Source organism: Hippichthys cyanospilos, chromosome 9, assembly GCF_059441005.1.
Source record: "Hippichthys cyanospilos isolate Australia breed blue-spotted pipefish chromosome 9, RoL_Hcya_1.0, whole genome shotgun sequence".
NCBI classification, from domain to species: domain Eukaryota; kingdom Metazoa; phylum Chordata; class Actinopteri; order Syngnathiformes; family Syngnathidae; genus Hippichthys; species Hippichthys cyanospilos.
In genome coordinates this window covers 11,600,832-11,618,991 of record NC_142377.1, presented here as the reverse complement: position 1 = coordinate 11,618,991, position 18,160 = coordinate 11,600,832, and the positions used below count along the sequence as shown (strand labels likewise).

General features: G+C 41.3%; 1 protein-coding gene across 1 annotated transcript in view; it reads left to right on the top strand.

Moving 5' to 3' along the window:
- Positions 1–15,019, top strand: part of LOC148418842 (potassium voltage-gated channel subfamily B member 1-like) — a 43,176-nt gene extending 28,157 nt beyond the window's left edge. Inside the window, exon 3 of the mRNA XM_088424593.1 lies at positions 11,292–15,019. Within this exon, the coding sequence (XP_088280719.1) occupies positions 11,292–13,043 (1,752 nt within the window). The 3' untranslated portion in view covers positions 13,044–15,019. The remainder of the gene's footprint in view (positions 1–11,291) is intronic.
- Positions 15,020–18,160: the final 3,141 nt, after the last annotated feature.

Sequence of the window (18,160 nt, the reverse complement as noted above, 5' to 3'; positions counted from 1 at the left end):
AAGCAAGACCGCCGTGTCACCGGAGACGGATCGAGTGAACGTTAATTAGCTGTAGGCAGACAGCAGATCTGCTTGACGCCTCATATTGCGACGGAACTTCTTCGAGGGAGCATGTGATGAAGTGATGCATGGAAATAGCAGGGCTCCATTGCAATGAAACCAAACAACTTTTATACTGTCAATACAATCTCGCATGACAATGCCGACCCAATCATTGACTGTGGAAAATCACTTTCTCTCAAAGTGGTCGTGAACTCTCCTGTTTGATGAAATCTTAGCGCGCTGCTGTTGGCATTCTAATCTGCTGCCTGCGATTAAACTGGCAGTGATGGAAGAGCAAATTTGTTATGCATCCTCAAGCCATTTGTTTCTCCAATAGTGTTTGCCCCCTCTGGTGCAATGATTATTAATACTATCGTGGCTATTTGGACTAACGGTAATAATCTCAACACACCTGCTTTTCGGCAGGTTTCGAACATGTGAAACCTCTAAGGTGGAACACGTATTTCAAGCATGCCCTTGCGCATGCATATACCAGTGACTCATTTAAAGAGAACACCACAAAGAGGACATTTCAGTTGAAAAGAGTGGTCACCCTCGCCACATGAGAAACTGGAGGCAGATGGCCATCCTGACTCATTGTTCGCTCAAGGCTTCTTCCTGTTGGGGACTTTTTCTGGCCGCTGCGCTTACTCATGTGAGATTTGTTGGTCCTGCTGTTGTCGTTTGGGATTTCATAAACAAAACTGAGCTCAATAAAAAATGAATAGTTCAGGATTTGCTTGTCGAATGCTGGCAAATGCTGCAATTTGGACAGATTTAATGGTGACTCATCACTTCTGCTCCGCTGGTTTCCAACACTTCTGCCACTTCCAGGCTGGGAGCGAAGAACATAACAACAAGACAGATGCAAGTTGAAACTTAAAAACGGAAGAAATAATAACAAAACGTGGAAACTCGCCAACTTCTGAGCATTTAATTGTTCTGCCACTCACTGTACATTGCTGGTATAGATAGCGGAACAAAGCTACATCTTCTGCAGTAGGGCCTGAAATTAAGAGTTTTTTTAGGCTGCTACCAACTCTAATAGGCAGGAAAAACTTCTGATAACCGTCCTATTATATATATTGAATAAAATAACAAGATAAAACTATGCAATCCCTTTTCCTTTCGTATTTGTTTACTTTTCAAGTACAAAAGAACTGCAAAAAACAGCAACATCTGATTAAATTATCTACAGTTTTAGGCCATACATTTCAACAAAATATTGGAAAAACGATGTTAAGTACTGACACAGAGCGACTTAGTGGCAAAACACGATTTATGCATGATGCCCTTGAACTGTGTGTGTGTGTATACTTTATCTTTGTCAAAATTGGATTAGTATGATTGGGAATCACTGATACAGTCTATATAATGTTCTTCTCACCGTGTATTTTTAGATTCACGCTGTCCTCCCGAAATCATACACACATACGCCCTAACACCTCATCATTTTAACACCACCTTCACACTTGTAAGAGGACGCATGGTGTGCATGGCGTGCGCAGCCTGCAGCTCAGTCATCCATCTCCTTCATCTCCTCGTCACCTCTTGAGTACACCAGGACAGCAGTGCCCCATAGTTGTTTTGTGCGGGGGACAGAAAGGTGCGTCGGCCAAGGTGAAAATGGTGTCGGTAAAGAGGAGGGCACGCACATCTGTGTGGGTCACAGGAGCGCCGGTCCATTAGGGACAGACAGTCTGAAGAACACTGTGTCTCTTGGTTGAAAACAGACAAGAAAGTTTCTGGAGCAATCCTAATCTGCAAAAGATAGTGGAAAATGTTAAATTATTAATAATAGATTTGTGTGATTTGTTATATCACTACAATAATACAATAGTACATTTATTTCTTCTTTGTATAATGTTCACACCACACTATCCATTATCTAGTTATAAATAATACTTACAAGTTAAGGAATTATTATTCATGCTCACACCCAATTTGAAAAACGTTGTTTGTGTAATCATATATTGAGCCATTCATGTTCCACTGCAACTTTTCTTCATTGAAGATTTTAATTTTTATTTTTGAGATGCCACATGTGCAGAGGTCATGGGTTCGATTCTGGCTCTGGCCTTTTTCTGTGGGTAGTTTGGATGATATTCAACATTTTTTTTCCTTTAACCGTGCTTAACAGCATGTTTTCGATTTTAGACAAATCTTTTCTAATAAATGTTGTTATAAGAGACACATGTAAGTCAGGCTGGCTTGTTAAAAAGTACAAAGCGTTGGTACAACAACTGTGTCAGGCTCTGAGCATCAAAGATTGCCATTTAAATCTATTCTGTCAACCTATACAGCGCACTTGCGTGCTGCTAGCTAGCGGCTAATTTATGCTAGACGCAGCTATAATGGAGCCCAAGCTACCAGTAAACACTGCCAACAGAAACCGTATGTCAATCTCAGCGTAATTTAGTCGTTTGCTAGCGCCCTGAATTAGCGAGTTAGGTGATTTGAGAATAACGTCGGGTCTTTTTTGTATCAGGAGTTAGGACCAACAGTTGCAGTAAAAAGACTTGTCAAGCTGTCACGTTGCGCAATGCAATTTCATAATAAAAGCGTACCAAGACATCTGTATCCATATATTATTTGCTAAACTTTTAGCAAAGGTTTATTTTTAACATGGCCTTCTCACCGAGTTTAATGATTAATAGAGAAAAGTAGGTTTGTATTCAAGTTAAGCTGAAGTGAGCTGGACAGTTAAAATACATTTTGATTTTGCGACTCTTCTTCTGGTTATAGAAATATAGCATTTAAATGAAGATTTTAAGTTCAAATTGACCAGAATTTAAGATGGTCATTGAATGTTTTGCTTAAAACACAAGGACAATTTGTCTGCCTTCATGAAGAATTGAATAAATCACACATTATTCATACTTGACACTTTAACTCATTCAATCCCAAAGACGTATTTATATAGTTCGTCTTTACAGAGTCCAGACATTCAATCCCATGCACTTGTTTCTTGCTGGGTTTGTTGTTGTTGTTGTTGTTGTTGTTGTTTTTAAATAATGCACTCTAAAAACAGTTCAGTTGTAAATAACCCAGTTATGAGTAAAAAATTAAAAAGACTGACCAAATGTTTGGGTCAATTTGAGGCAACTTTTTGGGTTTCACTTTGTACAAGAAAACCTCAAAATGGGGTCTTTTCGCATAAAACAGATCTGAAAGTTATGTCAATGTGACCGAAATATAGGTTCCTTTTTAACCCATAATTGGGTCATTTTCAACTCATCTGGTTTTAGAGGGCTCTGGAAATAGTTAGCATTGAATGAGTTAAATATTATTTGAAACTTATGGACACGTTTTCTGAACCCAAAGCATGTTTTTGGAATGCTGGAGGAAACAAGATGACAGAGAAATTGAAAGTAACATAACTCTTGAATGTGACATTAATTTGCACAAATACACATATTAACTTTTTAGTTCAGCTGCTCAATAACAACCCTTGGAATAATGACAAATATATCCATGAGGTATAGGAGTCTCTTTTTTTTCCATTCATTCAGGGAAGCATCTTGCAGTATTTTGCATCATTTCCAGCCAGAAGCTACCCAAACAAATACCATTTGGCCGAAGGTATGAATAATTTTGGGCTTAAAATTCATACGCATTCTTCTCTGGGTTCTGCCAATGACTCACGCGGGCTACAGTGCGAGACTTTAAGAATGGAATAATGCATTATGGATAATAGTCCCTCCGATGGGTTTCGCCATGAGGGCTCAACCGTATTTTGCATTACGTGATAATGCCATCCTTATCTTGTAACGACATTACAGAAAAACAAGAGGACACTTCTGCATTCCGAGTCGCTTGTTTTTATTGCACCTTGGGCCCTCGGTGATACTTTCCAAGAAGGCGATTGGTACAGTAGGTGTATGATCATCCCGCAAAGAGGATTTTATCAGGCAAGATAATTCCATCTGTGCTTCCCGCTGCAGCCTTAAATAAAACACAGCCGGCAAATTCCAGAGGGGGAACTCCCTCTCCAGTTCTCAGTCTTCCATTGGGAGAAAGGTCAGCCTTTTATTGGGAAAGCGCGGGAAGATGCGGTACAGTAAGAGGATTAGACATGCCACCTTGCACTCGGCAGAAAATAAAGTAGGCGAGCCACTAAGTGATTTAATCCTTTTATTGATTCAGATCATGTTGCGCAAAGTGTGACTCCAGAGCAGACGTGAATCAGCATTTCACGCGGGGTGACGCAGTGGAAAACCCAAAAGGCAACAATAAGATTTGTCTTTGTTCGTCATCTTGCCGCACCGAATGTTGTTGTGTTTGTTTACGCGTGTGCGATGATCGTATTGCTTCATCTCAACCACACAGTCTGAGTCTTTCAGTTTGATTATTTATGCATTTGTATTCGTTTCTCACAATCACCTGAGGGGAAACTCGGCATATTTAATGTGATAATATCTGTAAAACATAGTGCTGATCCCGATAAAAGTTTGCATTAAGTTTGGTGGAACTCTGCAGACGGAAATTGGCCTGAAAAGCTGCAGCTGCTACAGAAATGCAGACAAATGTGCTGGGTCGTTTTCCTCTTGATTATAATTACCTCCTCCAAGGACATTATATTTTCATCAAAGTTGGTTTGTTAGCTGCAGGACTGAACAAAGGTACCTCAGTAATTCTAATGAAAATTAAATGAGCCACGACAAGAAAACTCTAAAGGGATACTTCACAAATGTAGTCATACATAGATATATGCAGTATATACGCTTTGCATATAAGTAATTTGAACTATTTTTTTTTTATTTCAGACTTTTACCTTTACAAACACATTTTCACCTTGCTGTTGACTGAAAATGACATAATATGTTGACTGAAAATGACAACATATGTGTGCAAGGCTCAGGTAATGACTAGTGGTGGCTCACCCGTTTTCTGGGTTTGGTCATTTGACACTCACGTGCTGCGCCATGATTGGTCAGTACCTGGACCTTCCGCATAGATTTCAGGCATGTGTGTTTAAAGGCAAACAAAATTATAAAAGATTATGAAAAGGATGAAAATTATTGTATGGACAAAATGTTTGGGGGGTTTTTCCGCTGAAAATGTGTTTTGTTTCAAACAATATACATTATTTACTGGGAATAGGTACCAGGCTGGCCCGTGAAAAGTGAAAACCTGCACAGTTTTGGCACATATTGAAACGCACTGAGAGGAAACAAATGCTATTTTATTCATTATCATTTTTCAAATTAATCGCCCAAATAATCTGTAATCTGTATTTTTTTTCTGCCAAAAATCGGCATCAGCCTCTATCAATCGGGTCATAATGTGACACGTTTATTTTTTTTCCATAAACCTTTGTATGATTGATGCCCTTCGAGTTTGGATGATTTCCCGGATGTTGATTCTTGTCCTCTATAATCAAACTTGTTTGAGAGTCACTGGACCTTCGTCACACAAAGAAAGGGAAAAATAATGAACCATAAAACATGGATGGTAATGAGAAGCGTCTTCCTGCTATTTTCTCTCGATCTTCTCCTCTCCTTGTTTGGTTTGTCCATCTCTCTTTCCATCACGCATGTGTAATGAAAGCAACGAGAACGCGAGGCCTGCTCGCTTACACCTTTTCCAGGACAGGATATCTTGTGGGAGGATATTAAATATTAACTCCACAGCCGCCACAACAAAGCTAGACCTTGTCTGAATAGGTGAACACAGGCGGGAACGTTGCGGCGTGTATGTCATTTGTTATCAGCGTTGGTGGGAGATCTAACCGCAGTTTATGCGAACGGGAAACGAGGCAGTCTCTTCCCGTGTCCGAATTAGTCATCATCAAAATCTAATTAGCTAGCAAACATATTAGCTGGCTTTCTAACATAAGACAGGTACGGTTTTTGGCACAGGTCTTTTGTGCGTGCATTTGTGTTCTCCGTGCTTGTGTGTCTTCTCAGTCTTCTTTCTTTCCCCGACACAGGAATGTTAAGTTAAATGAAAACTCTAAATAAGTGAATTTAATTGTGAATGTTGGTCTATTTGTGCCAGGCCATTGGTCGGCAACTTGTCCAGGGTGTACACAGCATTTGCAAAGTCAGCACGAATAGGCTCCAGCACACCCGTCAAACCAATTGACCCCAAGCACCACAGGAAATTGGATGGATAGATGAAGTCGTAGAAGATGGAGTACTACTGATCCAGGAGTTAAAGGGGCTGAAATACTTGTGTGTATTGTGTTGGGCACATCACACTAGTGCACACAAATGTGTTTGTGGAACCCCTTATCATGTGTTTGGGCAAGCCGCAAAGTAAGTATATGGTGCATGTAGTCCATTCAAACGTTAATAACTGCAAATGTTTAAATATTGTGTAAAATCGTAACACTAAGAAAGCTGACATCTATCGAGAAGAACGATGTCATGAAATTACTATGATATTTTATTTATTTGTTCGGATGCCTCCCGGGCGCTTCCCTGCTGAGGCAAGTCCCACAGGGAGGAGGCCCTGGGGACCCAGGAAACGCTGGAGGGACTATATCTCTCGGCTGGCCTGGGAACGCCTAGGGAACCTCCTGGAGGAGCTGGACAAAGTGGCTGGGGAGAGGGAAGTCCGGGGTTCCCAACTCAAACTGCTACCTCACTTGGGTCACTGGTGTGCTGGTGCCTATCGCAGCTGTCTTTGGGCAGAAGGCGTTGGACGCCCTGAACTTGTTGCCAGCCAATCACAGGGTACACAGAGATAAACGAGTACTCGCACTCCCAAACACACCTAAGAGCAATTTGCGGTGTTCAATTCACCTAACACGTATGTTTTTGGGATTGTGCGAAAAAGACGGAGCATCCGGAGAAATCCCACGCGGGCACGACGATGCAAACTCCACACAGGGGGGCAGGAGCTGGAATTGAATCCGGGACCTCTGAACTGTGAGAAGGACGTGCTAATCCCTCTTCTCTCGTGGCGCCCCTTGCTACAATTTAATAATGCTTATTTCTCAGGTTTGTTTTTGGTCCACATTTGGTAATTATTAAAGGGAATGCATGTTTTTTTTAAATGCAATGTATCAATATAATAGTGTGTTCATGGAACTGTGTTATTCTAATAAGGACTGTCAGTATGAAGCAGATGTAGTCTTGGCCCAGGAGAAATCAAGACTAGTCGTCACCTTCAAAAGGCATGAAAGGCATCCCTCGACACAACATTCCAACATGAACAAAAGGCCAGTTGTGGCCATGAAGAGAAGATTTCAGTCAGGGTTTACGGTGCTCGGACTTCCTCCCTCCTCAAAGAATGGTCGGCAGAACAAAGACTTTTGAAGACACCGAGACGCCTGCATTCTACAGTGGGACTACATGCCCCAAAAGGGTTTAAGAACTGAATGTGGAGGGTGAAAGGTTACCATTTTCTGCTCCGACCTGTGGCAGGACTGGCCCGAGGCCTTGTGTACTTTCCCACTCTGTCTGGATTAATTCAATTGTTTCACCATGTTGTGGTATGGGCGATCTTTCAACAAAAACGAACATGCTAGGAACTCGTTTGACGCAAGGTTCTAGGTTCCTTTATATCCAGTAGGACTACTGTATGTTTAATCTATTTCGAAGCAGATCTCCGAAATCACCACAACAGCAATGTCAGCTGATCAAAAGTGAGCATTATCATCGTTGCAAAGTCAGCGATTGTGCTGAAGAAAGTCGCGAAGAGAAAAGCTATTTCCTCATTTACATCGACACCTACGATCACACAAAGGTGCTATTGCCTCACTGAGAAAATTCACAACTAACGCAAAGTGCAGGGTGTGCCTCATTCCCACTTCTCACAAGATGCGTGACGAGTCTGGTCTAGATCTATATCTCACTGGTGTCATCACGTCTCTATCACATCTCGAGCACGTGTCCCAGCAGCAACGAAGAAACGTTGCGGGGATGGAAAAGGTGAATGTTCAGGTGTTTTGTCGCCCGTCATGCTCCGTCTGTTCTCTGCACACAACACGCCTCTGTTGGCTTTCGCCGCTGTCGTTTGCATTCAGCGTGATTCATTAGCTTGGCGGGCTGCTCCGTGCGTTCAGCTTGATTAGAGCCGATGCGATGAGCGAGCCATAGCGCAGCCCACATTAGAGGAGGGGCTGTTGGCTTTGTTGTCGAGGGTTCTCCCTTCAAAATACTGCACGCCGTATTCCTTTGGGACTTTGGGGCTACGGGCTTCCGCAGGCCCACATATTGCCCGCCGTGATGACTCCGAGTCCGGCCTGTCACCTTTCGGGATGCTGTCAATGTGTCATGTTGACTTGTTTTACTCCCTCGGGTGTGATTATTCAGTGGCTGGAGAACAACCTCAAATGAGTCAAATGTGAGCCTTTTCATCCATCACTCGTTTCCCCTGGGAGCCAAAGCCAGCTATTTTCAGGGAATGTCCTGCTTGAGTTTAAATGCTGCCCAGGCCCTTTAATGACTATTGGAGGTCCCCGAGTCTTTACCTGCTTGCGCAAGGTCCCCCTCGCTTTTAGGATCATTGCAAACGACAAGGTGGGCGCGCGAGGATTCGCATGTCACGATTAATTAAAGTATATGAGTGTTTACGAGTGGAAATAATCCCGCCCGTCGTCGCCCTGAGACACAGTCATCCATTTTGACCTTGTGCTGGATTTCACGCTCAAGACTGAGGGGAGGACTAATGGGTGTGGCATATATTACCTCAGTAACCCGCTTAACCTCTGGCACCATGACCGGACCCAATTGTGCGCAGCAGATTAGATCATTACAAGATGACTCAAAGGTTTCCGCTACTCCCTCTTGAAACAATTTGGGACTAAGGTTTTCCCAACTCACAAAATGCGGTTTCTCCGAGACCTAGATTGTCATATTATTAACATATACATCATACGAGAGGAGAGGCAGTGACTATAAATGAGTTAATTATCTATGAAAATGGTATAAGTATACCTAAAATGGTATTCTTTATTAAGTTAGACAAAGAAATAAAGCAATATAAACAAACTTTCAAAAAGTTACCTACTTTTTACAAGGGTTATACAGGATAGTTCCTGAAATTAAAAAAAAAGGCAATCCTTATATAAACTTGAAATATTTTTGACCAACTAAACCATTTGATGCTAACCAAAAGTAATGAATAGTAATGAATAATTCATGTAAATTGAGCTGGAACATGAACGTAGAAGCAAAGATATCTTAACATTTTAACTTGAGGAAAAAGGTACAAACCATTGTGCTGTTTTTTTTTTTTATTCACTTTAATCATTGTGATTTAGAAAACTATGTTGCTGACAGCAATTCAAAAAACTTCTAACAGTGAGAGCACCATTTGACCACCTGGTGCTGTAGAAGTGCAATTACACTTCACACTGCAAAACCAGCGTTGTAAATGTTGGTGTTTTTTTTGTTTTTTTTCATTGGTGGTGCTTTGCTGAAAAAAATATTTCACAGGGGTTACATCATTGAAAACAAAATGAAAATAATGAAACAGGCTGTAACAAGTCTCAAGTCTTACAAGAACCGTTTTACGGTTAACAGTTATAAGTAACAACTAATTACAGTATTTTCTATTCATGTCATCCTTTGATTTCACCAACACAATTTTTTTTTGCAAATATTAGCCGCAGTGGTAGCCACTAGCATGATATGCTAAGTAGCCTAAGCGTCAAAATACATGTTTGCAAAAACGGAAGAAATGGTGAGGGAAATTTCTGATTATTTTGCTGCTATGTCAAGTAACAAACATTATGATGTCATGTCATGTGGGATGCATGCCATGATGGACAAAATTCACACAGAATAGTTCAAAAGAGAAAAGTGAAGCTCCCTGATTTAAAGACTTTGCTCTCATTAGCTGAGTTTTAGTTCCGTTGCAGCTTCTGTTTGTACATTTTAGGCTCTATTCTGGTTCCCTCTTTATTTCTAGCAGAAAGTCCAGTTGAACTGTACACATGATCACACACCTCTTTTGATTTCTCTAAGGTACCCTTGTAAAATGATGCAAATGTTTTTCAGCAAACTCCAGTGAACTAATTTCCATTATTATCCAGCAGCTTTGAATACAAATCAGTAAAATATCCTATTTTCTTCCTAGCTTCCTATCTCTGTCCTTGAATGTTTCTCTCAGCTGAGGAGCAAAAACGCAATACGAGCGGGTGCCCAAGAGACAACATTAGCTTGTGCCGTGTTTCGTTTGAAATGCAGACTTTGGGTTTGATTTATGCTTTGGAGAGAGAACCTAAATAGGTCATGAAGTAATAAATGACTTTTTTAGCTGCTGTCTCAGATCGGATTGACTGACACAAGTGCGGTTCAAAGCGTGGAATGTAGTCCGCCATATGGTCCATCCGCTTGCGACATCGTGTAACTTTGGTTTAGTTAGTCGAGGGTCATCACACGTACCCGCATGCGTGCCACTGGACAGTTCATTATCAGACATGATGCACAACTTGGCTCGACCGTGCTTGTTTGTTTTGTGTTGGTGATGAATTTGGCTTTCAAAATGGAGGCTGGTAGAGCGTCGGTTCAAGGTTTTGAGAAGGACGTGCTGAACACAGATGGCAGGTAACAGCTGAGATGTGCCATTTTTAAAAGCCTTTTTCTTATCATGCCAGACAACGTAGATATGATCAGACATTGTTGTTTTTACACTGATAAAGGAGATCACTTAGAATCACAGTTAGTCCAAGACATCCATTTTGTGACGCCTGACATGTATTTTAATGGATACGTTCCATCTGATCCGTCAGACTGACAAAATACTCTTCTTTTTTTTCCAAAGCAAGAAAGAAGTCTTCGTGAGGTGAAAACAACTTAAACGATATGAATAGATCAACAGACGCCTGAGATTAATGGTTAAAACCTGTCGCATTTTTTCTACTGTGTTATGAATTTGTAAGAGAATAAAATGAGTCGCATTATTTATTTGTGGGCGACAATAACGACCACAGTCATGACGTTCAGTTTGTAGTAATAAGTATCAAGTGAATTTGTTAAGAATTGGACTTTTCATAAGCCTGATGCACTGTTTGGTGTCAGCTACCAATGCCAATTAAGAGGGGTCTTTTTAAATTAGCATTTTGTGAAAACAATATTTTAATTGTGTGAATGCTGAAAGCGTGCACGTCAGACATCATGCAATGGGACCGAAGCTCCCAAATGTGAAGTAAATTTGCCGCGGCTCCGTACAGCTTCCATGTAATCGAATCGAATCGAATTATGGGTCCAGATGATGGGCCTGGAGGGTCCTCAATTGACTAATAAGAATGAATATTCCTTCCTCTTCATTTGATTATGTGTGTTTACTTCCAGATCCTGGCCATCATCTCCATCCTCTTCATTGTGCTGTCCACAATCGCCTTGTCCCTGAACACGCTGCCAGAGCTGCAGGCCACCGATGAGTTTGGTCATCCCACTGACAACCCTCAGCTGGCCCATGTGGAAGCCATCTGCATCGCCTGGTTCACCATGGAGTACTTGCTACGTTTCCTCTCCTCCCCCAATAAATGGAAGTTCTTCAAGGGTCCCCTGAACGTCATCGACCTCCTGGCCATCCTTCCCTACTACGTCACCATCTTCCTAACGGAATCCAACAAGAGCGTGCTGCAATTCCAGAACGTCCGTCGCGTGGTGCAGATTTTCCGGATCATGCGCATCCTGCGTATTTTGAAGCTGGCGCGGCACTCCACAGGTCTTCAGTCGTTGGGCTTCACCCTCCGCAGAAGCTACAACGAGCTGGGTCTGCTAATCCTTTTTCTGGCCATGGGGATCATGATCTTCTCCAGTCTCGTGTTCTTCGCTGAGAAGGATGAAGAGGACACTAAGTTCAAAAGCATCCCGGCCTCCTTCTGGTGGGCTACTATTACGATGACCACAGTGGGATACGGAGATATCTATCCCAAAACCCTCCTGGGAAAGATAGTAGGGGGGTTGTGCTGCATTGCGGGCGTGTTGGTGATTGCCCTTCCGATCCCCATCATTGTCAACAACTTCTCCGAGTTCTACAAAGAACAAAAGCGGCAAGAAAAGGCCATCAAGAGGAGGGAGGCCTTGGAGAGAGCAAAGAGAAACGGCAGCATTATCTCCATGAATATGAAGGATGCCTTTGGCCATAGCGTGGAGCTTACGGACATCATGGCGGACAAAAAGGACGACAAAGCGGGAAAACGGGTTCAAGTGAATCATGTCTCCCACAGTCCGCAGAAAGCAAAGCTCCACGACAAGTCGGAAACAAGCCCCGGCAGCACCAAACACAGCCTGGAATCATCTCACCAGGAACAAGCCAAGCCTTCGGGAAGCCCTCAACATCTCAGCGCTCACACTTTGGAGGAGATGTACATGGCCAAGACTCAATCGCAACCCGACCTCAACAACAAGGAGAAGATGCTGTCGAAAGCCGGGAGGCAGCGCGGGGAATTTGAGATGGGAGCTGTCACAGATGTGAGGAGCATGTCCAGCATCGACAGCTTCATCAGCTGCGCCACCGACTTCCCCGAGAGCTCCCGCTTCAACGTTCTCGGTGGCAGGGTCAGCACAAACCCCAGCCTGGAACCCACCTTGGAGAATGAGAACGAAGGCAGTGCCACACCCCTGACGGGAAGGGGCTCCAAGGATCCGCGTTGTAGCAATCCACTCAAGGGCCCCTCGGTCAGGGTTACTTTCCGCGGAGGGCGGGATTCAGGGGCGGGGGTGTTCTCGGACGGCTCCTCCATCCAGAGCCCGGAGGTGTCCGTCTACACCACCGCCAGCAGCAGGACGCCCAGCAAGAGTCCGGAGAACTTACCCCCACACATCTTCACATTCCACGACGCTTCCATCCACAAGTTCATCGACGCCGACACGGACGAGGAGGAGCACCTGCACGACGGATCCATCGTCAGCCCGGCGCAGAGACTCCTGGACAGAACCAGTCCCAGATTTGGCCGTCAGGGAAGCAACCACATGGAAGGCTTCCAGAGGAAGCTGGGGAGTACTAGCGCATGGATGCGAGACGGGCAGGAGAACCACATGGCTGAAGTATGGCCACTTCAGGGAGACAAGAGTCATTCCAAAACATCAACTTGACACGAGCTAGTGCGCTCAGAAAAGAGACCGTTATAGAAGCACATTAACGCTGAAGACAAAATATGACTGACGTTTCAAAAGTGGAAAGACTTGTGGATGATTAGAATGTTGTTTCTGTTCTGCTTACTTATACATTCATTCATTTGGCTCAGGCTCACCCTGTTTGTGCGAGGATTTTGTAGGATTTTGTCCCAAATGTAATGCGGTGAAATTAATAAGAAGGCTCACGGCTGAGTGTTAGTGGAGAGAAAAAAGAGAAAAGGCAAAATTCTTACCTATCTCAGAATTATGACTATTTTCAGAATTTTGAATTTATCCTCAAAATTCTCACTTCAAACTCAGAATTATGACTATTTTATGACAAGTGAGAATTCTTAGACTAAAATCAATATTCTGATTTCGAAAGATCCTTTTCTAAATAGAGACTTTGAGGTCGACATTCTGAGAATAAGTAAGTGAGGTTACAAGCGTGCTCAGGAAATGAATCAAACTTGGGAGTCAATAAACCACTGTGTTTGACAACATGATTATACATCACCTTTTTTTTTTAAAAAAATAAATCGTTTAAACTTGCATTTTAGGCATATGATGCCTACTAAAACCTCAAATGGCTAAGAACATGCTAAAAACACACACACATTTAGTTTCTTAATGTTGTTTCAGCCCAAATAATTTCCACCATGAGCAAAACAAGGACATTGAAAAATGACATTTTCAGATTAATTTGCTGTCCAATGAAAAGGATGTACAGTAAAGCACAAATTTATTTATATTCTTGACAAGTGGAGATGAAGTACACCTATATGCCTATTATTATTTATTTAAGATGGAAATGGCGCAATATGATTATTTATTTTATAGTTGTAACACTCTGAAAACCCAGGCATCCATTTTTCTAAATATGTAATGGAATCGCTACATAGCATTGTTTCCTCAAAGTATTTTCTCAATGTTTCACAATATTCCAAAAATACAATACCAGTACAAAATATTTTCATTAATAGCTCAACTACTTTTACTTTTGTCACTTTCTTGTTATTTACAGCTAGAAGTTTTTCACTTACCAGATAAATTTGAACATTATCTAAAAGTTTAACAGTTGGCGATTGACTATGTATATTTTAACATGTTTATCATCGGACAATGACGCAAATTTCTATAGGGATGAGGGAGAGAGGGGCATATTATGACGATAATGTTATAGAAATGTTGACTTGTGGCATTACTTTGTCCAAATGTATAGTTTGCCTTTGTTAGCCTCCTTCCTGACAACTGGCCTTAGTTGATGTTGTCCAGTTTGCTGTGTATAAGTTGAACAGATGCAACACACATGAGTGTGTGCAATAATTACCGTTTCGAATCAATGTATTAAGTCTGCGCTCTGTCTTTTAAGTGTGATCTTGAGGAGTTCTTCGTCCGTTTGTGTTCATACTTGTTTTGCACATGCAGAGAACCAGTGAGGCCGCTTTGACTTTGCTTCTTGTCCCCAAAAAGATGGCACCTTAATGTGAAAAGAATATCGAGTAACTCTTGTTTTATTCTTTGTGTTTCATGTCACCGCCACTGTATGTGTCACTTTTTAGCTGGCTAGGCGACGCTCAACTCGTGGGAATATTGTACCATGTATTAATTCAAACCGTAGGAAATTAGAAACAAAGCCTGATTATTGTACAGGGAAAAAGAAAATGATTTATATTTTTAAGAGATTTTATAAAAGAGTGGACTCTTAGATAGCCCGTCCTAACCTCATAGTTGTGCATTTCAGTGTATGAAATGCGTTGTTTTGGAGTTGCATTTATGAAATGATACAAAGCGGTAGATACATTTGTAATGTTTGCTTTTGTCTCCTTGTGTAAACGTCTCTCCCTTTACCCTTTGTGCAATATGAAGAACCAAAGACAACTCCTCTTTGATCGCTATAAAGGTGATGACTTTGTCTGCAGCATACAGTAGAATAAATGTATGACTTATTTCAAGCAGCTCATTTATTTGGCGCACAGCAGGCGAAGGAACACTTTCGATACTGCTGATGTCTGTGGTCCCAACAAGTACTTTTTTTTTATATGTAAGCCTGAATGCAATCAACATGACTTGTGGCTAATGGGGGGGGTGAAGCCTCGTGAACCACTTTTGATATTTTTGTCCTCTAGATGGCGCTCCAGGTTTGAAGATTAAGACTTGTGCAATGGAAATGCATTAACATTTCCACTGTGTCTTTAAAATCAACAGTGTCATCTAGAGGAGCTAATAAATATCAAAAGTGGTTCATGAGACTTTTTTTTTTTTTTACCCATCGCTACCTGGATCATCCAAGTATGATTTGTGTTTAAGCATTGTAACACCATGCCCCATGCAAAATTATTGTTACTGTATATTACTGTTCCCAGCTGTTCTGTATGTGTTATTTGTGCTGGTTTGTGCCGTAATTTTTTTTACTTGCGCTGTTTTGCAGTTATTGGAAAGGATTTTTTTTCGGTCATCCAGAGTTTAGAGTGTTTAGAAAGAAAGACACTGTTTAGAAAGAAGTTTTATATTGTTTATTTGTTCTTAACCACAACAGCATTAGCAAAAATGATTGCTGCACAAACTCACACAAATGTCGAAGAAATCTAAAAAACTATTTCCCCCTGATTTTTGCGTAGGTTGGTTTCATGTAACGTCGATCTGGCATGATTTAAAACTAGTGTGAATAAGCGGGAAGAAATATGGATGGATGAATGAAGTCTAACGCTGTGCATTGGTAAATGGACAAGAACGGAAACGACTGTCCTATCATTAACATTTCTCTGTCTACCTACTTTTTTCATGGCAAGTCATCATATTTTCTATCCTAGGCAAATGGGAGCCATCAAAATATATTGAAAAAAAATGTCACGTCCTTACAAAAAAAAAACACCATACAAATGATTTCAATATTTTGCAAAAACAAAAAAAAGTAACATATAACTACAATTTCCGAATGTTTATTCCAATGAGTACCCTTTTAAAGGTTAGGGTTAGCATTTTAAAATGTTCTCACTAAAATGAAAGTGGCTCCAATCACAAACAGGTGCAAAGACGCCGGGAAAAGTGGACAATCACTGTTTCCATGGTGACTGGATGGCTCACTTTTGATGCAAGCAGGGGTCTAATTTGTTGTGATGAAGTTCTTCAACCACTCTTGAAAAAAAACTGCATGTTATGTAAATCAGTTTGCTCCACAACTATTTTAGAACCAAGGAAAAAAAACGATGACTCCCTCCAAAAAAATCACACATGCATATACCACATATTTACTGTACTGTATATAACCATATACCAATACATGTATACTGTACGTATTTGTGTATACAGTATTTGGGCCATTTTAGGTCATTTCTTCCACATCACTCTTGCAGGACTTTACCCAATTGATAGCACACTCCTGGTAGTGTGATGAATAGAATTTGCTTTCCCTTTGATTTGATAGACATATATGTATATACAAAATGCCATGATGACCTTGAAAAACGGATATTACATTGAAAGATTATCCCTGCATGCAGGGAAATACGTATGTCTAAAATGTGAAAATATGTCCGCTTGAGGCTCCATATGGCTGAAATACCACCCGTGAGACTTTTCCAAGCTGCGACAATGAAGCACGACGACAAAACTGCAAAACAAACTCAAAGCCTCTTTTTTTTTTTTTTTTTTTTTTTTTACACATAATCATAATAAATAACCTAACCAACCAAGAATGACCGCAGCATATTGAGCCACAAACTCTAAATATTTACCTCGCCGCATCGATGCACTGAAGGCGAAATGGGAATGGGACCGGAGCAAGCGGAGCTGTCAGCCTGATTATGACTGACATCAGTGATGAGTGCAGCACAGTCTTCTTTGAATCATGAGAACATTGCTAGCACTTCTTGTGCTCTTTTGGAAACAAAGACGCGGGCCAACGTACTGTCAGCGTGAAGTATAGCTCAATAATGCGCATAGCGCTCATGCACTCTATTTTTCATTATCAAAACCGCTCGGGTCCTTTGTGCCGAATGACGATGCAAAATTGCCTCTGGGTTGAAACATCCTCTGCGAGGATGTGTGATCATTCTATGAATATCATGGCAGGCGTGCTACTGGACAGTCTAGGACAGCAGAGGAGGCTGGGTTACACCAATGTCTTTGGACAAAAGCGTGTCACGGACTTCTGTGGAATAAACTCTCTAACTCCGCGTGCACTTCAATTTACAAGAAACAATACAAAGAGTTACTGCTTGAGATTTGTTAGCTGTGTTAACTACAAATTGGAGAACGTTGCACATAAACGCCTTGAGACATCTTAGTGAAATATATTCTGCGTTTAAATATAACAATATAGTACAGTGCATGTGTAAGTCTAAATCCTGACATGAATCATAAAAAAAACTCAGTCTGATGCTTTATAATCGACAAAAATGGCGTCAGAGCACTCCTTTTTGATCAGACTGGGTGCACATACGGTACTAAAGTTCCGTATTGAAGTTCCTAGTCCACAAATTTTTCATGATATGGCGCCAAAGTACTATTTATTTAACTGGAGAGCGCCTTCAAGTAGAATGTCATAAAGGGGATCATTTCCTGCATGCAAGTAAGGTTGCAACACACTTTTCAGACTTACTACTAGGAAAAGTGCACTATAGAACGCCCCTTTGAACTGAGAGGTCCGACTTGCAAAGTCAGAGAAAAAAAGGCCCATCTTCAAACTGACGTGACCCGAAGCAATAAATCTTTGCAGCCTAATTGGTTTGCACATGGTTCAAACTCCATTGTTTCGTTTGCTCTATAGCACCATCAAGTGGTCCAGAAAGTCAACAGGACATGGACATGCTTGAGTTATACGAACAAAATAAATCAAGTGCTATGCAGAAAATGTGTTATTCATTTGTATTTAGAAATAATAGCTTTTCTGTTGTTTTCTTTATGTTTTTGTTTTGTTTTTTTAACTTTACCGTGTTAGTAGCAATCAAAATGTCTCCAAACAGGGGAAAGTCTCCTTTTTTGCACAAGTTCCACTGCAACAACGATCCACGAAATGCAATCCCCATTGCATTTACATTAATATTTACAATGGTCGCCTAACCATCAAACCACTTCCTGAAGCTGACATGTGG